Below are 25935 nucleotides of genomic sequence, written 5' to 3'. Positions count from 1 at the left end.
AAAAAGTATATTTATATATAAAAACATCTGAGGGCTTCACTTTGAGCTCTTTTAGTGAAACCAAAAATAAAAGACACGCAGAATAAAAGTTGAGTAAAGTCGGTCACAGGAGAGTCAAAAGTCACTCGTTTTATTCCCTGGACAAATGGAGGAAGGCTTTGCCCTCTGTACTAAGTTTTATTGTCACTAGTGCTCTCCAACAAGGCACTTTTTTTTCTTTCGTTTTTTCAGCAGGTGATTGTTCCACTGCTCTCGCTCGCTCCAGAGAGGGGAAAAGCCTCAGCCGTGATTTTTTTTTTTTTTTTTAAATAATAAAACACATCATTATTATGGCTATGATGAAAATACATTCGGACATTTAGAGATCGACTATCTTTCAAATAGAAATGTGCAAAAGGCTGTAAACAAATATGGTGTGTGTTCGCGTGTGTAAATGCGTCACAGCCTGGTTGGCTCCTCATCACTGTCGCTGCAGTTGCCACAGCATTCCTGCAGGGGGCGATACAGGAAGTTAGACAGTTAGGCATTTGTGTCACATGGCAACGCGGTCCTCCTGTAATGCCGTAGGACAGTTTTGAGTTGCGATCATGACTAGATAACGAAAAAATAAGAACATAAAAAATAATATAATAATAAAATAATGACCACTGAACATTAACAATGACATTTTCCTTAACAAAATATACTAAAACGAAAACACTTTACAAGAAAGCAGACTGAAACTGCCGATTACAGCAAGAAAACAAACAACACAAAAACTAATAAAAAAAAAGAAAAAGCTTGTTCTAAAAACTAAACAAAACTAACTGAATTTCAAAAGCAAAAGTCAAAACGAAATCCAAACTAACTCTAATCTCAAAATCCAAACGTATTATAACCCTGATTTGGGCCAAAAGTCTTCTCTACCAGGCCTGATTACAGCGCTCACACACCTGTCTGCCAAATAGCCGCTGCAAGAGTCCCTGTTTGGGTGGCGGAGATGGTTGTCCTCGCCAGTCCAGGTCCGGGGGAACCATACCGTCCGGGTAGAAAATGTTAAGCTCTGTGAAGCATTCAGTCTCTATCATCTGCAGGCCCACACCCCCCCAAAAAATATTTTGAAGATTTTTTTTTATATATATATACATAAATACACATTTTGAATTACATTGGTACTCATTTTTAGTGATATCACCTCATCCTGCCAGGGAATGGACACGCTGCCCGTGGACACTTTGCTATAGAAGGACTCATCTTTGGGCTCGAGTTCCACGCCTTTGACGGTGGAGAACTGCTCGATGTCCAGCACGTCTTTACAGTAGATGGCCTGTGGCTGCAACATGGAACACAAAAGTGTTGAACATCAAATACAGTGGATAGGCGATTTTCCTTCAGAAAAAAAAAAGAAAAAAAGTCAGCCTCCTCCTCAGCAAAGTTGATCTAATTTTTGACAAAGGATAAAGTTATAACAGTCCCACAAGGTGCTGCAACCCAGACAACAAGTTATGAAATGGTTTATTTGGAGGACTTACATCAGGAATGAAAGGCGCCGGCAGCATTCCGGCTTCCAACCGTTTGAAATTGATGGAGTGGAAGATGGGGTGTGCTTTGACCTCTGAAGCGCCCCCTCCTTGGCATCCTAGTCTGCCCTTGGGGTCTTTAGCCAGCAGCTGGAAACCACAAAAAAAGACGCGTTTCAAAAGCCGGAGCGCGCATTGTTAGTGGAAAAGCCGCAAACGTATAACTGAAGGAACACAAAACTAAACGCTCATTCCGATAATTTGGGAGAAGCCAGCAATTGTGTGTCCATCCACTCACCGCTTTACAGATCGACTTGGCCTCCTCCGAGAACTTTCCCGAGTATTCTTCCTGCACATCCTTAACCAGCCGCTCCACCTCCTCCCGCTTGATCTTCTTCTTCCTCTGCTGGAAGGGCGACTGGCCCTCGATCATCTCGTACAGCAGGCAACCCAACGCCCACCAGTCGGGGCTGAAGGTGTAGCACTCGTTTGTCACCACCTCCGGAGCTGGAGGCGTGCGGAAAAGAACTTTGAACATCACAGCTGCCATTTGGCCTGGAAACTGAGTGGGTTCTTCTTACCCATGTATCCGACCGTTCCCACACGGCCACGTATGGTCTGGCCTTCTGGAACGTGAACGGCCAGACCTAGATCTGATATTCTGATGTGTCCTAAAAAAAAACATAACATGGGGCCTGAAAGGGATTTTTTTTTCTCCCAAAATTTTTTATAATATTCTACAGTACTGCCATGTCATAGAGTGACTTTTACATATTTGATGAAAAATGTGAATTATCTATGACTGGCACCACAAAGTGCTTTTTTGCGATGGTTTGGTCCAAGTTGGGGTCGGATGCATCGCGCAGTTTGCAGCAAGCGTCCCCGACTTCGACCGAGCCAACAAAAAGAGTGCCAGTCAAGGCAGACACTACTGAAAGAGGACATGAACGCGAATAAAGACAAATGAAAGGTAGGCCTCCTCAGATGCGCCGACTCACCGTGGTCATCCAACAGGATGTTTTCAGGTTTCAGGTCCCTGTGTGGCACAAACACCAGATGAGCATAAGCCCCCCCCCTCAAGAAAAAAAAATAGCTTGGGTGGTGGTTAGGTTTGGCCACACCCTCACCTGTAGACGATGTGCTCCTGATGCAGGTCCTCCAGACCACAGCAGATCTCGGCCGAGTAGAAGACGGCCCTCCTCTCGTCAAAGCCCGCCTCGCCCATGTGGTAGATGTGAAACTTCAGGTCGCCGCCGTTCATGAGCGTCAGAACAAGACACAGGGTGTCTTTGGTCTCGTAGGCGTACGCTAAGCTCACCTGGAAGAGTCAGAGGAAAGACTTTATTCGGAGATTTATGGGAAATGGACTTTTTGGGTGCTTGCAGCTATGGAATAATTTCAGAAACGATTATTCTACCGATGATCTGATTGATTCATTGTTGACACTGAACTTTCGTTTTTTTTTTTTAATTATAACTGTGAAGGTTCGAGGCAGTAATCGAATAATTCAATTTAATTGAATGAATGAATGTTTCAGCCCGAGCATCAAGAATAATGTGCAAAAACCCGCCGACAAAACATGGTTTTAGTTCAAATAAATCAGAAAATTAAAAAAAATAGAAAAAATACTCACCATTGCCACTTGTGTGTATTTTGAGCTTATCTCTTGTCCGACATGTTATGACAAATAGAAAATTGTTCTCACTTGCGAAAATATGCAATATGCCTCGCTGAATTTAATAACAAATGAATAAATCAGTGCAATGATCTAACGTCAAGCTAAATACCAGCGGGCCCCGGGCTCCAGATTGCAGCCCACCAAAACCAGTTCGTCCAAAATTTGAAATGTCAAGTGTAGCAACAAACGGACTCACTTTTCTTTTTATACTCGTGACCACGAGAAGCCGACAAGAGGGATTTGTCAGCAGGATTTTCACCCGAATGCTGTGTGAGTGCCTGTGAATGAGTTCTTTGATGAAACCCGGGCCACATTTTTAGCGTTCTCCGTTTCCGAAGCTCGGATGGAAGGAAAAGCAGTGGCTCGAGCATGCATTTCTGTGGTACACCTGGAATATTGTTTCATCGCCTTTGATTGGATTGCAACTGGCACGATTGACCTTTTCTTTCGTTGCTCTGTGCCTCTGTGACAACAACTCGCATACATTCTGGAGACTGTCGTATTATACTTCACAGTGTCCAGTCTTCGGCAGTGGCTTTTTATTTATTTATTTTTTGTGGTCATGCTAAAATTAGCCTGCCCTATTTTAGTACCTTTCACACTAGAATGCACTGTCCTCACTCTTCATCTGGTATAAACTTGTCGTAACTTAGTAATAACAGGAGATCCTAGTTCTGCTTTGATCTCTTTGCTCATCAACGAGTTAACATTCTGACCGCGATGTTAGCTGCAACATGTTCATTGGCAGTTTTGCATCCTAGCCCAAAGCGCATGTTCAACCGATGGAACACTTGGTGCACTTGAACCAAGATTTGGGGGATTTTCTTTGAGTTAACAAAATAACATATGATCTATCACCAGTGGCGGTCAAGGCACTGTGGATGCCTGGAGCGACGACATCGATACGATGTCCCCACCGACTGCCCTCCCTCTCGCGGGGGGGGGGGGTGCTGTGGATATCCCACATCAAGGTCTCTGGCCTCATCCCCAAAACCCGACTTCCCTCCAGCTGCCCCCTACGCTTTTATCACAATCAACGCTTTGCTTTTTTACTCGCATGAGAACAAAAAAGACATCGCTTCAGGATGGATGTGGCGCATCATGCGGGCTTGGGCTGCAGGTTGCATACACAAATGCACATTAAAATTCCCAGAGACAAAGGCACGGATTGAGTCAGAGGGGGTTACTTAACCCTCGGTCACGGAAACCGCTTGTCACGTTGACAAGTTGAAACATGATAAATGTGTGTTTTGTGTTCTATGTGCAAATCAGAGTTGGGGAAATTCATTTTCGATGCGAACTAGTCCAAAGTTCAGTTCCCTCATTTTAAAATCTTAATTCAAATTTCTTGACTTAGTTCAGCGTTTCAAATAGAAACAAGTTCATTGCTATTTTTTCTTTTTAAGCAATATGCCGCCCCCCTCCTCCTTGCCCGATAAGCCACCTGCAACTCGCTCCGCTTTCTACTTCCATTCCTTGAACTTGTTCAGCTACGGATGCTAAAGTGCCGATCATCGGATGGCTCACCACAAATCTGCTGTTGACTTTCTCCAGGATCTGCTTCTCGTTCAGCGCCATGGACTCGCCTTTGCGCTTCTTGATCCTCTTCTTCTCAAGCTTCTTGCAGGCGTACATTTTCCCCGTGGCTCGCACCTGGCACGCACACACCTGCAAAAACGGGCGGCATTTTTTTTTTTTAATAAAGTATATTTCGTATTATTTCAAGCCACTGTAACATTAGGAACAAATGCAACATTTAGGCTGCACGTAAATCCAAAAGCAGAAAAAAAACGGCGAAAAAATATATTATCATTTCAACAAAAATTGCGGCAATTGGAAAACGCACACTGATTTTATTTTTATTTTTTTTATAGCATGTGTGTCAATAAAGGGACTTGAGTGAAAGCCGGGCGGTTGCTTATAAATAGCCGGCCACGAGCTAAGAATATGTTCTTTTTAGTGGGAAAGCGTAATAATGTATTCATTGTAGGCTCAAGACCCGGTGCTAATTTGTAGATAAAGAAAAATACCCCCAACAGATGAGCCATTGGGAGGTCAAACACGCTATAGAGCAAGTTGGAAGGCACGTATACGTCCATCAATATGTGAAGAAAAGTGCAACGTAAAGGATGAATGGAAGCTTTGATTGACGGAAAAATATAAGAAGCTTCACACACATGCTTTTTATTCATATATAGTAGAAGACAACACATAGATGTCTACGTGTTGTATAGCATATTTACAGGATTTATTCCAACCTATTCTATTTATTAAAATGTATAATGTTTTTAAATCTATTTTACTGTATTTATTATATATGTGCAATCCTTTTAACCATTTAAAAATATATTTTACAGTTCAGTAGGTTTTATCAACACTGAATTAGTCACACATATAAGTATATTTAATTATAAATATCTTCATATAATTTTTACATTTTATATGATTCAATTTATGTATTACTATTTAACATTATTATTCACATTTTTACTGTTACATTTGATTTGGAATATCGTCATTGTCCTGTGAGTAACATATTTATATAATATATAATAATTTTTTTTTTTTCGATTTTTCTTATCTTTACGTGAATTGGGTTTCTGCGCTACAGACATCACGTTGACGTGAAAATACATACTAACAAACACAGCAGCAATATATTTTATTCATTTATCATTCATGTATTCTGTTTATGTATTACAAAATGCTTTCATATTTTAATTATATATACATATAATTTAGTTTTGTCATTATATGATACGCATATTTAGATTGTATTACATTCCATGGATTTTTTTTAAAGATTTGTTTTTGTTGTTGTTTGAGATAATGTGGCATGGACTTACCTCTCCAAATCCGCCTTTCCCTAAAACTCTGTACTGCCTGAATGTATTCTTTGTCACCGGTTGCCTGGAAAACCCAAACAAACATATCACACACCATCTTGCAGACAACAAAAAAAATCCTCTTTACAACCATAGAAATCCATTTCAACCGAAACGTTTTTATTCTGTAAACAGGCAAGCTTCAGCAAACGACACACATTCTCCCCGGACGCATTTACAAAGACAAGTTGGTGATGTCGTGACGTGAACGACGTGCCCCCGCAGGCCTGCTTAACCAACTTCTTGCCTCACTTCAATTCCTCTAATTCCCTTCACCTCAAAAAGCTCCCGTATGATGCAACTCATCGGCAACTGTGCCTCGTTGTTGCGAAAGTCCATTTTTTTTTTTTGAGGGGGGGGGGGTATTACTTTTGCTTGAAACTTGAAGTATGACATCACTGGGGAGGGGGTATTACCTCTCTAACCACTTCCACTGGAGGAACCTGTTGTAGTACATGCTGTCGAGGTAGTCTGCAAAGGGTGCCACACTCAGGAAGTCGTGGATCAGTCTGCAAGCAAAAAACAGGCAGGGTTGAGCATCAGATCAAAAAACAAAACAAAAAAAGCCCCCTAATTTTTCTTTGTTTACATCAAGGAAAAAGTAGAGTTTACACAATTAATCTTAAAATACTGTTTATAGGCATTGGGGGGTGCTGCCGTTTTGGTTAGCAATTGAATTTGAATGGGCTCAGCAGTTACAATTTCAAATTTTTCATCATACAGCTACATTGTTGTAATATAACAACAAAAATGTTCACGGGTCACTTTACTCATTTAAAAAAATATTTTCGAATTCTCGAGTTTATATTTTTACTTTTTACTCTGTGTGTTTGGCCATTAAATAATGATTAATTAATTCATTAATTAAAAATAACCCACATTTATGGAATGGGAATTAAAAAAAAAAAGAGACCACAAGAAAGGTCAGTATAGGAAATGTTATTCAAATTTGTTTAAGATTTTTAAACTTTAAAATGGGTCAGCGGCGCTCTCTACATTTATTATTAAAAGAAATGATGAATGAAGAAATGTCATTACAAAATATTATGAATCTAAAAATAGAGTTAAATATATATACTATTTATAAATATTTTATCTGTTGCTCAGAATCCAACTCAAATTTATTGTCAATGGGTAAAAATGAGGGCTAATAAAATGTACAAACCAGTGTGGACGTGCATCACGCTCTCATGTGTGCCCTTACTTGGTGCTGTCCTTAAAAAGCTCCTTGCAGGCCTCCTGTTGTAGCCGCTCCGAACACCGCGTCACGGTACTCTCGTCCACCTCGGCCACGTGGTGCTCCGACTGTCGTGCGCAAAGTTTTCAACAAACCAGACACCCGAGCGCATTCATGATTTTATGGGCAAATTATTTTCACAGTTCATAATGAAACAATTGTGTTATTGAATTCTTCAATTTGACATGATCAAACCATGACACGTCATATGATTTGGACCTCTTTTACTTCTTCCAAAAACAAAAAGCAAGAAGCGAGGGGTTGCCATATGAAAGCAGTTTTCTGCACGACAAGTGAGGTAGTCTAAACAACCAAAAAATTTGATTCCCACTAAACTTGCTCAAGCAGTGACGCACGGGTCAATGTGAAATCGATTTTTGCTGCACTTCCGGCATAAGGAACCAATTGACTCATGTATTTGCACTTTTGCAATATTGCTAAATTTGCAATCAATCTGATGCAATTTAGGAATAAAACAAAAATACATATTAGGAGGATGTCAAGATATCCCCGTTCCACAAAGTGGACCAAAGCGATTACTGGAACAGAACAAAAGACAAAACGCTTGAAATGACTTTGGCGGTCGACCTTTGAATTGAAGAAGACGTCGATGAGTTCTTGACCGCATTCCTTCCTCTTCTCGTCTGGCGCCACCTCGTACTCCGCCTGTGGAGGACACGCATCCACGTATATATATATAAAAAAAAAACAGCACCTCCAAAAAAATACATGACTTATTTTATAGAAAGGCATTATTATTGTTCTGTAAATTAGAATTAAAATCTTAGAGTTAAATAAAAATTTTACCAAAACAATTTTTTTAAATTTATTCAAATTAAAAGTTAAATACAACTTTACTTAACATGTATACTGAATTGGATTTTTTATTTATTTATTTTTTTATAAATTTATGCCACAATAACATTTGCACCTTGAATATTTAATTCAGTGATTATTTCACATACACAAGATTTTTTAAATAATGCTAAAATTCTGAATCCCTGAATTGCCTACGACGCTCAGAAAACTGCAATGGCCCCTAATTTGAAAAAAACAACAACAAATATTCTAACGACCAGCAGATGGCAGCATACAAAAAAGATGCCAGAATAAATAAAAGCAGGCCTGAATGCCGCCTGATTTATGAAGCAACCGACTGCATGTAACACTTGTAAAGCCCAGCCTGCCCGGAAGACTGCAAAGTGCTTCCTGCGCGCCGTCTAACAAGCGAGTGAACGCTAAGTGACAACGGCGGCGCCGCTTGCGTTCCCCTTTTACCATCTCCGTCTCGTGGTGGGCAGGAAGTGGTCACGAGGCGGGTTCGAGGAGATTTTTTATGCGAGCTGCTGAGAGCCGTTAAAGCCCAGCGGTCAGGCTGGAGCCTCGCTGACGCACTGGCAACCGTCTCCACTCCATCATGTCAATAGAAATTGTTGCCTAATCATAAAAGAGCCATTCATTATTGAATAGTTGCAGGTGGATTTCAAGGAGATGGATCAATATATTGAATATGATGATCATCCTACTGGGTAAACCCACATAGGCATACCTTTCCCTCTATTGTCTAAAAATTTGTACCTTGGCTCGTCACCGGGGGTGTCCTTCGATAGGATACGTATTAGGACCCTTACAATTTGTACCATTTACTACCTACAAAGGGATGGGAAACAAAAAAAAGGTCCACACATTGCGCCTGTTCAGTTCAAATCGCAATAACACAGTTGACCACTAGATGGCAGACATTTAGTTGCACTTCCACCTCTTCATCTCCATTAAAGAATAACAAGTCTTTGGTATGCAAGTTGTAAGTTAATGCAATGTTAAGTTAATGTAATATAAGTTCACACCAATGCTCTTAAAGCAATTCAACTGACTGCTATTTATTTATTTTATTTTTTTTTGGGCAGTGGTAAATTAGCCTCACTGTTACATAACTTTACAGCAAGATTCGGAAGAGCTGAAAGAATTTTTGGGTCTAATTTCATGCTCGTTTGGTGAGCAGGCTTTCCAGAGACCCAACAGTCAATTTAATGCTTCCTTTAAAAAGGAAGAACACGTGGCTTTTTTTTTTAATGGACATTGAACACACATTGACCTAAATTTATTTTTTTTAAGTTAATTGAAATTGTGGTTTGGCTCTGAAATTATCTATCACCTGATGCACTTCCCCACGAGCTGTCTTGGTACACTTGAATCATTGTGCGTTAAAGTGCAAGCCTAGGAATAACCACAACACAAGACACACACGCGACAGTATCGTGGCTCATTGTGTGCTAAAAGTACATTTTTAAGCGATCAGGTTTGGGTTTTTTTTTACAATATGCCGGGAAGCACTAGGGCCAACTGGAAGACATGCAGCGTAATTAACACAAGAGGCAGAGAAGGTCCCCAACTATGTCAACCTCAGTAATAGTTGAGAGCAGAGAGAATATATTCCTTTTTGAAGGTTTATGATTATCATGACATCAATGCTAATTTTCATTTGTGGCGTTTTGCTCTTTAAATTTTCTCTTTTGGTTTTTGCTGTTTATATATGTTGCTGCACTGGGTGTGTTTTAAAGTCGGAGTTGTTTGAAGGTTTACTGTATAATTACAATAAAATCTCGGCTAATTTCCGTAAGACCGTCAATGGTGATTTCCGTTACGTGTTAGCATTAAGCTAGCAGACTTTCATTAGACATGATACTGTTTTGATTTTTAAATATAAAATGTTGAATGCAACGCATCCCTCAAATTAAACGCATATCAAATCTTACCACGTTATTCAGAAATTTGACGCAGCGCCTCAACTCAGGTCGGGTGTCGCAAAACTGCCGGAAGAGCAAGCGTCCGATGGGCTGACGTTCGCACAGGCTGCTGTAGTCTTTCTCTGTTGGAGGACCAGAAGAAAAAAAAATGTCAAGTGAGGCAACTGTTGAGGCTACCTTGTCCTCTCACGTAACACCAAAGACGTCGTCGAGCTAGCAACGACAGACATTCTAAGAATCTGCGTCTGGTCCACAGTTGATCGCTGCGTCTCAGGTTCTTTCAGGTTGTCTTTCCAGAATAAATGTTTTTTGGGGAATTTGCGTCTCCACAGAGACAAATCAATTTTTGAGATTTCCCAGAGTGCTCGCACAGTATTTGGAGTAATGAGGCCAATTGTTTCATTTCTTCGGGCTCCGGGATATTGAGAAAGCAATGTTCTGCGAGTTTCACCAAAGAAAGCTGACGCATACTTTACTTTTCCAGAAGCTAAAATCATGCGTCACAGTCACATTTATCCAGAACAAATGTTCTCTCCAATAAATTTGGCCTCTTATCACTGCAATAATGCTAACTTTTTTCAGACACATAATGATTAATTTTAGTAGTAGTGATTGTCGTCTTCAGTTCTCACGATCCAAAGCATACCACACAATGGCAAACGCGACAACACTGAAAAGTCATTTTTGGGGGAGACAGATGGGACGAGCCCAACTCAGATCAGCATGATAGGAAAAGAAAACGCCACGATCCAAAGCATACCACATCATGTGTCAAACATTGAAATAATAATTTAAAAAAAAAAATTTGAGACAGAAGAAGCTTACATTGGAATGATTGCAAACAGCAAAGAACGGAGGAGGAACGGACCCGTTTGATCCTAAGCATACTGCAACATGTGTCAAAACACTGTTGCATTTTTTTTAAGCCACAAATGTTTGGAATCACATTCTTGGAGATAGATCAGTAAAGGCCATCTTGTATCCGAACAATGGCAAGAGAAGGGCACGGCGAGGGAAAAGGGCAGCTCATGATCCAAAGTTAGGTTCAATGATTTTGAAAAGCAATCTATCTGTGAGATCTGTACTTCTACTAAAGTGTTGTGCACGAGTACTTTTGTCACCTGCGTCTTTAGATTGAAGCAGGTGTGGACAAACATGCAAAAACTACAGAACAAGCTTTACGGGCAAGGAGTGTGGTGGCGGAGGGGGGGTTAGTCTCCCATTGCTGAACCTGGCATGTTTGGATCCACCTGAAAAGCTCCTTAGTTGCGCAACATTCGTGATGTCATACCGTAAAAAAAAAAAAAAAAAGAAGAAGCAGCTTCCAAACAAGGAAGTTGACAGTTTCCTGGCCATCTCTTTCGCAAGAGCGTGTAATATACTTGCAGCTTTCGTAATGACAGACACACCGAGATGTATGGGGGGGGGGGGTTGAGATTGTACATGGCAAGATTTCTTGTGCTGTCAAATATCTTGCATCCTGCCTTGCTCCGTCATGAGGAGGCCATTTGACTCATTCAAATTCAAAGCTCATTTGCATGGCAGCCTTTGGCGGCGGAGTCGGTCGGTGTTGTTGCACGGGCCTCGAGGCCTAAAAGTGGAGGGGAACTGCTGTCGGCTTGACAGACAATTTTGGATGATTTTAAAAAAGCTTTTGTGTGTTTTGACATGCTGTTGTCACAAAGAATCAACGCTGTAAATGTGAATGAGGAAGAGTGAAAACAATTATCGAATAGAACGCCTCTATAATCCTGCGTTATACGCCGACAGAAAGCAACGGCTGGAGTTTCCTTTCATCATGTGCAACTTTTAAACGTGTTTCTTCGACCTACTTTTTTTGTGAGAGCTCCAGCTAATGACACGTTGACGTGTTCATGACTGAAAATAAAAAAAAAAAAAATTATCAAATCAAATAAAATGAGAGAATTGGTACCAGCAAGTTCCGGGGCATTTAAGTAAACAAATGTGAGTTTGTTAAGGATGATAATGCGACTCAATATCAAAACGTAAAACGCTTACCGGTGGCATGTCGCAGATCTTCACACAAACTAATATGGGGGAACTGCAGCATCTGCTTCCACTTCTTGCTCTTTCCTTTCCGGTTTCCGCCGCCTCCTGCAAACAACAACACGGACAATATGAATTATTGATGTCAAACAACGTCGATGATAGTTATGAGCGCGTATACACGCTGTAAACACTGGATGAACTGATTAAAAACGTACACTTACTGCTGACGCACATAATAAATGTAAAAATTGACATGTTTAAGTTGCTTTGTGTTCAAGTAAACATGCTCAGATTGCACACAAAATCGTCATTATTTCAATTTAGACAGGATGGACTTTTTGTGACAATTTTGTCACGTGAGATTTTTCCAATGTAAAATACGTGTTTTGACTCAAACGGGGGGAAAGTTTGGCCTAAGTGCTCATAACTGTCACATTTTTGTGCCGATGTATAAATAACAAAAACCATCAAACCATGAGGACACTTTGTGTTTGCTGAGATTCTTCAGGGGCAGTTAAACAAAAAAAAAAAAAAGTACTCGGAAGTGGGATGTCAAACATGTTGACGACACTGCAGTGTGACACTGACAAACAATTCAGACCGTGCAGTTGTGCGAAGACAAAATAAAAAAAAGAAAAGAAAAAAAATCATCCTTCGCACATACTTTAAGTGCATTTCAACCTATTAACGTACACATTCTAATTTATTTCTTATTCACTTGCTTGCGCACTTCTCCAAATGAGCGCATGATTGCTTCAGGCTGCTTATTTGTCACGCACAGTCCAAGTTTACCGACATCTTATCCTCACGAGGGTCGCATGTAAAATGAAAAGAGAATGAACTTGTTCAATCGAACGCAGTTCAAACTGAGTTCCGGTGATTTACATCGACAGAAAATAAGAAAATTAGCTTCATACCTCTAAAGTCAAATTCTAAAATAAATAGACATTTGTATTTTTTTTTTTGCAAATACAAAGATTGCAAATTTCATAGTAAAAAAAAAAAATCCTAGTTAGTTCACTGCTGCTATATGAAAATAAAAAATGCAATGACATACGTTCCGCATATGAACTGTATCAAACTCAATACTGTGAAATTTGGACTTGCTTTGGCGCATCAAATACAAGGTTATTATTTGTGGCAAAAGGCACATTGTACTCTGAATGCAAACAAGATGCGCCATTCAAGATAAAATGTGCCCACAGAATCGCAGAGAAAAGCAAGGTTGTTCCGTGTGTTTGGGGGGCGTTGATCAAGATGAACAGCGTGGGAATAAAAGCAATGAGACCACCTGAGGAGGTGCTGATCACTTTCACTTTCAAGCACGTCATGGCGTCCTGTGACAGGCCAAGTGGTGCTGGAAAAAAAAAATCCAGGCGGCGCTTCCTGTTTTGTTTTACTACACCGCTCGTAAATCTGATTGACACTCAGCGCCAAGAAAGAGTTTTTTTTTTTTTTCAGGAAATCAGAGATTTATTCGACAGACGGAGAATCGCCAATCCTACAGGCAAAACAAAATGATAGAGATCTCCTTGGGTCAAGGCCAGCCTTTGTTGTTGTGTTTTTATTATTAAGTATCAGATGAACACACTCTGAAACATCAGATAGCCAGCTGTGGGCTTGGTAATAAAAGCAGCTGAATGGCCGACTAGATTCAACGAAGGAAATGCACAACATGCATAATTTCATTTAATAAATTTGAAACGATAGCACCCACAAAGCTTTCTAGTAAATCACTGGGCTGTTTGACCTTAGCCAAAGGTGCTTCAACTCAAACGTTACTAAAGACAGTTGTTCTACTGTACGAATGTGCGAGATTGTCTTAAGTGTTTACAAATTGATTAATCATCAAATTAATTCCTAATTAGTTTTGATAATCGATAAAGTTTACAGACCTTGCTTGAATTAAAATTGTCAAAATCCTTCAATTTCAGCCCGACTAAATGAAGCTCCTCCCCTCACGTCAACGAGCCCCGCCTTTTAAAGCCATACACACTCAAAATCACAGTTGACGAAAAAATAATACCTGCACCCACACATCCACATTGATGAGAAGCAAAATCCAAAATATTTTTTTTGTCCAATCACTTGATTAAAAAATTAATTAAAAAAAAGAACGCTCTCTGAGAAACCAAAGCAAAAAGATTGTGCCAACAAATAATCCCAGCAGATAAAAAAAAAAAAAAAAAAAATAAGTAGCAAGCGGAATTTGGCTCAATGTAACCGAGGAAAAGGAGCATCAAAACTACTATGACAAATGTATCCAAAATATTACTTAACTGACGTAACAGTGTGAATGTCATGACTTCCTCCCCACTTTTATTTCTGGCCAACTAGTATGCAATTGCTTGTATTTGTTAAAAAATACATGGGAAGAGGACCTTGAAAATGAATAATCACATATTAAGTCTCAATCGTAATTTTGTGTGGGGAGGGGGGTCACAATTAGAATATTTTTTCAAAATCGTTCAACCCTAGTGAAAAAAATATCTAGTGAGATGGAATCATTCTACTATTGTGCTAAAGTTATCAACTTGTGAGGACAAAGGACTGCCTCAATACAATACAATACAACTTGACTTATATAGCGCATAGTCATTGCAGGGAGAAGTACGGGCAACAGAAAAGGCGCAAAAACAAGAAGATGGACCTAAGCCCGGATATAATGTGTCATATCAAGGATATTGAAACGATTCTTAATCAGCATTCCATTAACACAAGTACAGGCCACCGACATCCTTTCAAAGCCAGGCCGTTGTTGTGACACAAAAGAGTCAAATCAGACATTGCGCGTGTACCCACAAAGTACAATTTGCTCACGCTCAACATCCTGTTTCGTAAAGCAACAGGACGATGCTGCAACATCAACGAGAAGAAATTCGATAAGTCGCTACATTCATATTCCGCAGGCAACCTGAGTCAAACTCAACTGCCAGGTTGTGCGTTATATTAGTTCATCGGAAGCGGAAATGTGGGCGAGGTGACAGGAAACTTTAAATTGCTCAGTTTTCAAATGGAGTTCTGCACTGCAGCACTGTTACTTACAGTTGGAAGAAATTTGCTTTACTAATCAATAAACAGGAATTTCAAAATCTATATTCCTTTGCCAATCAATAACCAGATACTCAATTGTCCGGTTCTACATTGAATGGTTTTAGACGGATTCAAATGACACTAGAATTATGTTAAATCAGTAACTAGATGTGTTTCCCATTTAATAATAACAAACTGTCGAAGGGGTTAAATTATTTTAAATACTGTATTGAAGTGGTGCATGATATTGGTTGATGGGAGTCATACATATTGGGACGGTGACGGGAAAATTGCATTTTTTTTTTAATGGAATTCTGAACTTCAGCAATATTATTGACAGTAAAACCTATTGAGCAAGGAAGACACGTTAATGTGTTATTTAATTAACTAGAAACTATGCCGAATCAATAACTAGGTGTGAAATAGCCTATTTGTACGTTACATGAGATAAATAGGAGACGAATACGTTTGGAGGGAGACAGCAAACTTTCAATGAAGCGGTTATCTGCACCACAGCAATGTCATTGACAGTTGGAAAGCCTGAGCTTTAATAGTAATCCGCAACTTCCATCACACTTTGTGTCTATGCCGTCGTAATAACTAGGTGTTCCGTTATCTGGTCCTACTTTGTCGGGATTTACAGTAGGCGTTCGTGTTAGGGAGGCGAGAGCAAAATTTGAATGACTTGGTTTTCAAAAGGACTTCTGCTCGCAAATAGAACACCGCTCGTCGTTTCATAGTAACTACTAGTTAGTAACTAGTCCTATAAATATGTAGTCCACGAAACAGTGACTAAGGGGCTTGTTGCCCCGCTACCGACGATCGCAGCTGTCAATTCGCCATCTCCATCCTCACCTTCCCGTGCTTTCAGTAGCACCGTGTTGGCCACGATGTTCTCCAGCTCCATGTTGGCTCTGTGTCGAATTTTAGCAGCGGCGACGCTGGGGACGAGCTCCGCAACAGCGAACCGCCACCCCCTCCCGGGCGGATTCGATCTTCCGTAAACACACACCGTCCACCACCTCCTCTCACCCGCCGGCCCGAGGGGGAAGATTGCGCCCTCACTCGCACTTTTCCCACCGCAGTCCTGTCCGGTGACATCCGCACTTGGGCGCTTGCCCCCTCCCCCTCTTATCGCCTCCTGCATTTCAAAATAAAGGTTTGTGTGTATGTCTCTGTGTATAGAGGTCACGTTACGGATCGGATCGGTTTTATTTTTATCAGATCAGCAAAAAATAAACAAATGAAAAAAATTAACTTTGTCTTTATTTATTTTATCAAACGCGCTTGCCCATAAAAATGGAAATGAAAAAGACCTCAAAGTGCAATTCAAGTCACACTCCCTTCCTATGGAATGATTTGAGATCTGAGTTATGCCAATGCGGACCAGCTTGAAAGTTAAATTCTAGGCTATTTCATTCGCATCACTGACTCAATGTATTGTTTGGTGAGATTTATTTTTGAAGATGTTGGCAGCATCTTTAATGATGGGGATGGGACAAGCGGCAGGGAAAAAATCCTGTATCATTAATTTGATGCTTTGTTCCACCCCATGTTGCCAAAATACTTCCATACATACGATTTACGTGATCCGTGAGGGTTTTCAACTTCCTCTGTTGTTATTATTGTGAATCCGGACAACAGCTTGTACGGATAACGGGATCAAAGATGAACTGTTGCACCACTATAATAAATATAAAATACTACAAAATGATGCTTTCCTCTCTGCTTCCTCTGCATGTGTCCGTCAGATGGGATGAACGGCTTCCAAACCCAGGAATCAATAGATCACGACTCCGGGCCAGATGCTCTTTGCGGCGGGGGATCAATGAACGCACCGCAGTGTTTTTTAAAGGTGCATTAGGAAACACTTTTTAGTGTTTACTGCTCCAGCACAAGGCATGACTGCAGCAGCTCGCACATTGTCAGGTTGATAGAGTTATTGATCTGTTCTTCACTCCAAACTTATAATGCAGTATTGAGTGGCTTGTTGTTAATGAAACCACGTACGTCATGTCAGTGTTTTGCACAGGCCCCACCAGCAAATTGAAAACAGTAGCAATGAGCATTTGTAGCAAATATTTCATATGCAATACAGCATATTTAGCAACCAGGAAGCGTTAAGGTTACCTGACCGGAACTATAAACAAACGCTAGTTCTTCATAGCATTATTTAATTAATAATACAACTTATTTTGATAAAAAAGGTTTCTATGAAGCTGTAAATTCCGGTGTTTAGATCTTATACTTGGACTCTGTACAGTTGGGACCTCTGGTGCAAAAATAGAGGCGTCCTGATTTTCACATGGCGTTGCGCAGCCTTGCTCGTCATCTAATAAATAAATAGTAATAATATATAATTCTAATTCACGAAAACTTCAAAGCTAGTGCTAATGTGCCAGTGATTTGTGTATTTTGTTTAACCTGTTTTTCTTCCTTCCTCCCACCATCTTTTCATTTATGTATTTGTTTATTTGTTTTTAAAACTTATAAAGGAACGTGGCCTTAAATGTCACATGACCCGAATTAAAAAATGTACGTCATCGCTCGTCAACTCAGTTTAATATCAATAAAATGTTTATTATTATATAATGTTTAGAACAGTGGAGTTATATGTTACCAACTAAAGTTGTTCAATTTGAAAAAATAAGAGTAACATGGAAAAAAATGCTTGGAAAAATACGAAGGGGCGCCTTAGTGGTCACATGACCACAATTGTACTACGTCGTCGCCTATCGAGTCATTTAATAAAAGATAACTATGTATTGTGTATATGTATTATTATTATTATTATCATATAAATGTTAAAATATCGATTATGTTATCAACTAAATAAAAATAGAAGGGAATAAACATTAAAGCATTGGGAAAACAACGAAGTATTGTCACATGACCGGAAATTTACAAGCGCAACATCCTCCTCTCGCTGCTGGCCTGCTACACGTTTTTCCTCGTTGCTAACCACACTTAGCATTGAAATACCTACAAAATTTATTCTAGGAAAAACTGAGATTAATAATCTGTAATTATGCCAAAAGCTAAGAACAAAAGGAATACCTTTAGATATAACGTAGACCGCAAGAAACTCAAGAAGAGGTGCCTGAAGAAAGCCAATCCGAAGATAGACACGTAAGCGTGATTAGCATGCTAGCTATGGCTCTATATGTGGCAAACATGTCAATTCTTTGTATTATCCCCTGAAATGAATAAGATAATGAGAAATGAAATGCATGTTTTGTGATGCTGTTTGTGTGTTATTTTACGTCTTGGGTGTATATGAAATCTCTTAATATGCATGTCAATGTTTATGAAGTTTCATTCATGGCTTTCAGTTAAGTTCCTGCTAAGTCAAATCAATTGAAAATTCACATGATTTATGGCTTGTGTGTTTTGATTTGATTTTTGTTCAGTAAACAGATACGAGACGCATGGGATCGACGTAAGACCATGATCAGGAACTTGCAGGAGATGGGTCTGGTATCCGACCCAAACCGCAGTTTTCCCATCAAGAAAGACAGTGTAAGTGTAAATGCAGAGTACATGGAACCCCACCATATTAGCGCAGTTGTTGTGTCCCAATGAGTGGAGGTGCAGAAAAAAGAAAGTCTCATTCAGACATTTTCAGAAATGGCCAGATAATAAAAGATGCATTTGGTTTGTTTCACGCTTCGGGGTAGGCACCAGGGTCTCCCGAAACTGTTTTTTTTTTTTTTTTTAAACCCATATGGTGGCAAAAAGGTGTTGTTGATACCAGCTACAACTCAAGTGAAAAAGCAGTATAATAAAACCAGACATGTGTGCATCTATGATTACATTTTAAATGTGATAATATTGGTAAGATGACCAAATACCCCCCCCCCCCCCCCCTCTTCTACTGTTACCAGTTCTTTGGGTTAAGAAATAAGAGGACCGCTTCCGCCCGCATTGTGACCAAGCCTTACGTCGTCAACCGTAAGTTTTGGTGCATGGTGGTGAAGTGTGGCACAGGTGTGGTGTGTCACAATGTGCGTGTCAAATGTGTGAGCAGAGTTGGAGGAGGAGGCCAACCGGCCAGGCCGGGACCCTAAGACGCTGTCAACCGACTTGATCCAGTACGTCCAGCACATGATCCGGGAACACAAAGACAACTACAAGGTAGGAAGGCAACAACGAACATTACACTTTAATGCTGCACTTTAGCATTAACCAAACCTCTGAAAAGCAAGCAATTTTTCCAACATGTATGATGGTTATTTATCATTCACTTAACATTGACTTTTTTTTTTAATTTGAATGAAACAAAAGAGATGGGGTAATGACTCCATCTAGTGGCTGTATAAATAATTACGCTTCCTTGGCAAAGAAGGAGCAACGACCGTTCCAATACGATACAACTTTATTTATATAGCAATGTTATTTATTTTTTTCCCCAAAAATTAGTCAGGTAAAATGACTGTTTAGGTCCATAAATAATGTCTCATGGGAGGTAGTAGAAAAAGTGTTGTGATTGTGAGAAAAGGTGACATGCGGTTCAGCAAGAGGATGTCAAATGCCATGCAATTAAAAAAAAAAAAAAAAAAAAAAAGCGATCTTCATCACAACCCACGTAGAGTCAACATCACTCATGGTTCGTTACATAGTTCTTTTTCTGTAAATTATTTTGCCATCAAAAGACCTCTTCACTGTTGTTTTGTCACTGTTCTGCTTGATGTTTTACTTTGCGCGTCAGTCAGAATTTCTCATCTACTGCTAATTACTAAAGAATGGAAATTGAAAAAGAAACTACAATTTTTTTTTCTGGCAAAAGAGTGCACTCTTCTGTTGCGTCCTTTGTCAACACAACAGTTTGTCTCTAGAAAGATTACTCAAACTGCTGTAAAATGATTGGCAGTGAGTGCATGACACTTGTATAATGGTGTGGAACAAATTCTTTAACGTTACAGAACTTCCTCAGGGTTGATTTTCCTTTTAACTGTAAATCCAGCAACCAGAACAGATGGCGTTCCACTGTATTTGCTGCTCAGCGTCTTCCAATCCACGTCTCCTCAAAAGCCAAATAAATGTACATGTTGTTCTTTGACGCTTGAGAACGACACTGCCTTGCCTTGTCTTTTGCAAAAGATTCATTTTAAACATGCCAATTTCAGTGTGAAAAAAAGACCAATTCCACTGGATTCTTTACGCCCTGCCCCATCTGACTTCTCTCCCGCTGTCCTTTCACCCTGCAGGCGATGGCCCGTGACGAGAAAAATTACTACCAGGACACGCCTAAGCAGATAAAGCGGAAGATCGCCGAGTACAAGCGCTTCCACCCGCAGCACCACGCCGATTTCGTCGCCTCGCTCGCCGGCCCCATGTCTCACTGAGAGTTGGATGCCGGGGGTGCTTTCAAGTAAGAATGTTCCTAGAGGATGTTCCAAATATACTCAGAAGAGTCTGCTCTTCACAAAAGAGCTTTAAAATGGTGTCCCGGACATGAATAACGCGCATAAAATGACATTTTCCTTGGTTGACCCAGTTTGTGTTGACGACACTTCCTATGAAAAAAACAAAAACACCACATTGAGATGTCTTGGACTTCTGGAATTATTTCTTTTAATCCACAAATCAGTGGATAAGGGACTTGAGCAATTTTTTTATATGGACTGTGTTTTGATGTTTGCGTCTCAATAAAATAGTTTTCTGAAATGACTTTGTTTCGCATCATACAGCCGTGCACAGGCTTGAGCAGCGAACATTGATGCATTATATGGCATGTATTGTAACACTTTCTTTTTTAATTTTACACATAGATTGCAATATGACATGGACATATGTACAACAGTTTGCATAAAACGGGCAAAGCCTCTTCTCCAGTCATTAAAATCGGAGTCCATTCATGAATCCATTTCTACGACTATCAAAGGGAATAAAACAAAAAAAAAAAAAAAGCCCTCCTAATTGTGAGTCTTCACCCAACCACCAATCGCCGCGGTGATATTAGATATTAATGAGAGATGAGATTCTGGTAATCTACATTCTGCATCATGTTTTTTTTTTATTCCAGACTCAAACTTAAAAACATTTACGAACTGTACATGTGCCGAAGTTACATTTTAACATTCAAAGATACGTTAACCACCGTAGCATAAAAATGAGAAAATGTCAAACTGAGTCTGAACATAGAATTCCGAAGTTGAGAATAAAAATCCACCTGTTTTTATCCATCTCAGGGACGGCTATTTTGTCACTTGCTGTCGACTGAAAATGACATCAAAGTCGCTTGGGGATTAACCAAACGTGGCTCACCTGTTTTGCGAAGCTGAGCTGTGATTGGTTGTTACCTGAGCCCATTTTTACTACCACAGTAAGTAACAAAATGGCCACCGGCTGAGATGGATTAAAAAACAGTTTGGATTTTGCATCTTAATTTGTATTCCACTAACAATACACAATGTATATATACACAATACAATCCTATAATACAATACAGAACATATTGTCAAGGAAATTTGAGGGTTGACTTCCCCTTTTATGCTTAAAACAATAAACATCAATTACATTTGACCGTTTTACAATACTGTAGTTTGTTCAAATTTGTGATGTTTGAATATCATCTTTGTCTTATGTTGCAACTGTGTTAATATGGGAACAAAAGTTAAAGTTGGCTCTGATCTTAGGAGCAATTTTGGCCAGCCGAGACAAATAGGCTCTTTTCCATGTACATTCCCCAAGGTCCAAGCTTCATTTTAAAAACAGGAACGCCCAATAATAAACCTATTCTAAAATGACATTTTAGATGAGTCATACATCCTCGTGTATAATCTGTTCTTCATATCCGTTGGCACGCCAAAACAAGCCAGCGCAAAAATATGTGCGATGAGAGCGGAAAAGGACTTGAAATGTTCTAGTCTGTGCTGTCGGCCTTTGCACGTCTTCCTCCTTTAAAACAGTTCCAGAAGAAACGGGAGCCCCGATTCCTCCAACTATCACGCAAGCTGGAGCAGGAGGTCCTGGAAGGCATCCAGGCCTCTGCAGGAGTTCCTCAGGGCGCCGTCTGAGCCCAGCTGGGCGGCCAGGAGGAACAGTTTCCTGTCCTCCACCACCGAGCCCAGAGACAAGGCCTCGTGGAGCTCTGACACACTCACAGCGTCAGGTTTATCCTGGTAGGAGCCACAAATAATTACAATCACTGCATCCATGCAACTTTTGTCTTAACTGTGAAGTGTATTCAGAGATTTGGTTCTAAATACATCTGAAAGACATCTGGTGAAGAGATAGTGACCATGCTATGCCTAAACTCAGAAAAGCTTGTTTCGTGTGCCTCGTTGTCAGCCATGAGTGAAAAGGTAGATGCACCCAAAGCCAGTGTGTGGACCAGGGCTTCTTGCGAGTGTAGCCACTTTGTGCCTGGTTGTCACAGCAACCCGGTGGGATATATTGTACCCACCGCAGGCTGTGAGCGGCTCTTATTGTGTGCGTGCGTGCGTGGCTCAAACATGCTGTTATGTGTAGGAAGAAGTTCAATGCAAGGCATTTCCTTTTTCCCCTGGTTGTAGTTGAGCCATTTGATTTATTCATATTGGCAGGGTTGTTACTTTTCTCTGTGATGTGTCAAATTTCTACGACATATTATTTTAGAGGGACTTCAAATTCGTACCTGTTTGTTCCCCAGGACCACTACGGGCAACTGGGGTTGCACCTGCAAGAGGCGGTGCAGCTCCAACTTTGCCAGCGGGAGGCGGCTGCGATCAGACGAGTCCACCACGTAGACCAGCACGTGAGTTCTGATCAGATACTCGGACCAGTAGGGGCGCAGTTCCTCACCGCCGCCAACTTTAAAACAAACAAAACCATAAAAAAAATTTTTAAAGGGAACCCATTTTTAAAAAATGGCTTTTTAATTGCTTGTATACCGATAATAGAGTGTATGAAGTGCCAAATTAAAACCACGTAAAGTTAAATTAAGTTTTTTTAAATTAAGTTAATTTTTTTTTCCATGTGCCTGTGGGCGAGCTATACTGCAAGTTACTGCAAGATAGTCGGTAAGAGCTACTTCTGTCTAAATTAAGCTCAAATAAAGTTTTTTTGCCTCAAAATTGGCGGGAAAACACTTCTGTCCAAATGAAGTTCCTCAACTCAATTCAACATACTCTTATTCCTTGGCACCAAGATTCCACACAATGGTGCTAATGCGGAACCGCAAATGACTAAAATGAAAAAGAGAGCTGGGTCATACAAATGTGCTAATTGGCACTTACTCTCCAGGAAGTCCAGCTGACAAGCGGGTGCACTCAGGCTGATGAAGTTGAAGCCTCGGGTGGGCCGACTGCTGCCCCTCTTGGCCCCCCCAGGCGTCAGGCCCTGGAGCACACTGCTCTTACCAGCGCCGTCCAAGCCGAGCACCAGCACCTGACGCTTTCGGCGGTCCTCATCTTCCTGTGGGTGGGTGGAAGAAACGTCAGACCCGCAATCTCCGGTTCCGGGCACCCTTTGTGTATTTAGCATGTACTTGGCTTCATGCCAGCACAATCTTTTTTCCAAGAGCACATGTTGAGGAATACAAAAAAGGCTGCAAACTCAACTTGAGCTCCAGCTTGCATCCGTTTAGAATGTTAGAGATGTTCCCCTGGCATCTTTCATGTCAGTCATACCCCTTTTTTTTCACCATCATTTATTCACGCCAGAGCAGCGCCTCGAATCTGTGCGCAGTCATTAAACATAATCAGCTGCATAATGTTTCCAAAAAAAGGAGGCCGAGTCGCTGACATTTTGTGTTGATATGCATTTGTGATTTATGTTGAGTCAACAGCCAAACGGCACACAAACAAGCAAGCCATCTGCCACCGGGGGATTGACTTCAAGATGGAGCGAGACACGGCTTAGGAATTTTTTTTTTGTCTTGCTGCGTTATCAGCGTGGACTTTGTGCACAACCAGAGAGGTTCTTGCTTCATGTTTTCAGCCATCTGCTTTCTTATCAGCATTGCCCAAGCAGATTGTCGTGCAGAAACAGTGCAGGGGCGGTCACAGGTGACGATAGCGACCCTTTGGTACCCCTTGACATTTAGTTTAATTGATGAACCCACTCAAAACAATTTTTGTTACTTCACAAAACTACACCAAAATATATGCCATAATATGAGCAAGTCTCAACTCCCCAACATTGTTAATCCTTCTTCGCAGAGGATAAAGAATATGAAATGAGTCAAGGTCAACGCCCAAAAATAGAAGACGAACGAGCATTCGCTTCTGATAAGCAGCACATTTTCAAATTCTCATTTGGCGATGCGGAACAGGCTTTGTAACGAAGTGCTGCCTTAACAAGTGAAAATACAATCTGTTTATACTATCCTTTTCCACCTCTGCTGCCTTAGTAAACGTCACAGCTCACCTGGTCACAATGTCCTTACTCCACCCCCGGTTGCCATGGTGATGAAGGCCTATTGGCTCACTAGACGGGGGGCGTGGTGAGCAAAAATACTCCTCCCAGTCATTTTAAACAAAATATCAAGTGGATGTGAAGCATATTTATTTTTGCATTTAACGACAACTAGGAAGTGTTTTAAATTGTGTCAATTAAAATGTCATTTGCGAGATAATTCCCAAACTTGGTGGGGGTTTTCCCCGTAAACTATAAATAGGCACGATTAATAAGTGTCCTTAAAAGTGGAACAGCACTTAGTTAAGTGTCCAATCAGATTGCCGGGATGACTGACCACATGGAAAATTTCACTTTCCCGCATTGCCGGATAATTTTGAAATCATCTGATGACAACTGGAAGCTTTTTCTCTGCATCAGTTCCAGTTTTGTGTTATCAACTCATCACACCTGCAAATCAAAAAGTGGGGTACACCCTGGAGAGGTTGCCAATCAATGGCATACTTGCAAACACACCATAGATCATGATTTGAACCCAGAACTTTACACTGCGCAGCACTCAAGTTTTAAAGTTTTAGTCCGCTTGCTATGATACTTTTAATAACATACATTGGATCAAATATGTTGACTTTATGTGGTGAATCTCTGTGGTGCATCACGCAATTGGGACAGTATCGGTATCGTTAGAAAAACATAAAACACCTAACAGATTCAATCTTCCTGTACTGTGGCCAACCCAAATTGAATGGTGCCTTACTTCCTTGATGGTGTCGTATCGGGCGTGCGGTGACCACGTTCGCCTCGGGTAGAAGTAGTTGAGGGCGATGAAGATCGCCGAGCCCAGCGCGGCCACGGCAGCGGTCAGCGCCACCGAGATGTTCCGGAGGAGCACCATGTGTGCGGGGCTGGCGGCCGGAACCGAGTGGCTGCTTTCCGGACGAGTGCCGCCGTCTCGACCGCCTCTGCTGCGGTTCCTCCTCTCAACATGTGATCGCTCGCCCGCCGCTGGTGTTGTTTTTGGTTGTTCAAAAGCCAAAGAAGCGCAGGATGAAAAAGGGGCGTTCAGGTGCTTCGCGTAAAAGTGTGCTTCGCGTTTTTTGCGTTCGTTGTAAGGTGCGTTCAAGTTACCTGGACCACCCTCAACAAACGCGGAATATGGTGTGAATAAACGTCTTATCAATAATTTCGGAGCTATGAACCTGCTAGTGACTGGTAGCACTTGGTACAGTAAGCCAGTGAAAAATTATCTAAAGTTAATACTGGATATTGTCAAATACTTCTTAAATGTTAAACAGAGACGTACAGGCAGGCATTCCAATACTCCAAGATGTACTCAAAAGATGCTATCAAACCCTCTGTCTTCCAGATCAAATTTGCATGAATGATGTTGTCCATGAACTTCCAATTAGAAGTCAGATCCTTATCACTCACTCTGCCTCTCCAGCCACGCGATTTGAAACAGATAATTGTGGTGTCACGGCAATCAAGTATTTGGCTGTGTTGTGGT

At 40.7% G+C, this 25935-nt stretch overlaps 3 protein-coding genes across 3 annotated transcripts; 1 reads left to right on the top strand and 2 right to left on the bottom strand.

The window, feature by feature from the left end:
* Positions 1–108: 108 nt before the first annotated feature.
* On the bottom strand, positions 109–16221 carry grk6 (G protein-coupled receptor kinase 6). Its single transcript, XM_088279495.1, has 16 exons — positions 15945–16221; positions 12066–12161; positions 10056–10168; positions 7888–7965; positions 7267–7367; positions 6479–6571; positions 6024–6087; positions 4705–4845; positions 2627–2817; positions 2498–2535; positions 2081–2170; positions 1798–2006; positions 1512–1649; positions 1175–1312; positions 933–1067; positions 109–489 (listed from the first exon to the last, which is right to left on the bottom strand). The coding sequence occupies exons 1-16, from the start codon at positions 15994–15996 to the stop codon at positions 439–441; spliced, it is 1728 nt and encodes a 575-aa protein (XP_088135621.1). The 5' UTR covers positions 15997–16221; the 3' UTR covers positions 109–438.
* A 1750-nt stretch (positions 16222–17971) lies between these two features.
* Positions 17972–20759, top strand: nop16 (NOP16 nucleolar protein homolog (yeast)). The gene is made up of 5 exons (XM_088280300.1): positions 17972–18218; positions 18500–18608; positions 18974–19040; positions 19117–19223; positions 20297–20759. The coding sequence occupies exons 1-5, from the start codon at positions 18118–18120 to the stop codon at positions 20432–20434; spliced, it is 522 nt and encodes a 173-aa protein (XP_088136426.1). The 5' UTR covers positions 17972–18117; the 3' UTR covers positions 20435–20759.
* An 890-nt stretch (positions 20760–21649) lies between these two features.
* arl10 (ARF like GTPase 10) lies at positions 21650–25935 on the bottom strand. Its single transcript, XM_088280299.1, has 5 exons — positions 25860–25935; positions 25186–25433; positions 23309–23486; positions 22708–22883; positions 21650–22210 (listed from the first exon to the last, which is right to left on the bottom strand). The coding sequence occupies exons 2-5, from the start codon at positions 25321–25323 to the stop codon at positions 22037–22039; spliced, it is 666 nt and encodes a 221-aa protein (XP_088136425.1). The 5' UTR covers positions 25324–25433; positions 25860–25935; the 3' UTR covers positions 21650–22036.

Source organism: Idiotropiscis lumnitzeri, chromosome 17, assembly GCF_059441095.1.
Source record: "Idiotropiscis lumnitzeri isolate Australia: NSW breed Sydney's pygmy pipehorse chromosome 17, RoL_Ilum_1.0, whole genome shotgun sequence".
In the NCBI taxonomy this organism is placed as follows: domain Eukaryota; kingdom Metazoa; phylum Chordata; class Actinopteri; order Syngnathiformes; family Syngnathidae; genus Idiotropiscis; species Idiotropiscis lumnitzeri.
The sequence above is the reverse complement of the archived record's forward strand: the minus strand, read 5'-3'. Positions and strand labels throughout refer to the sequence as shown.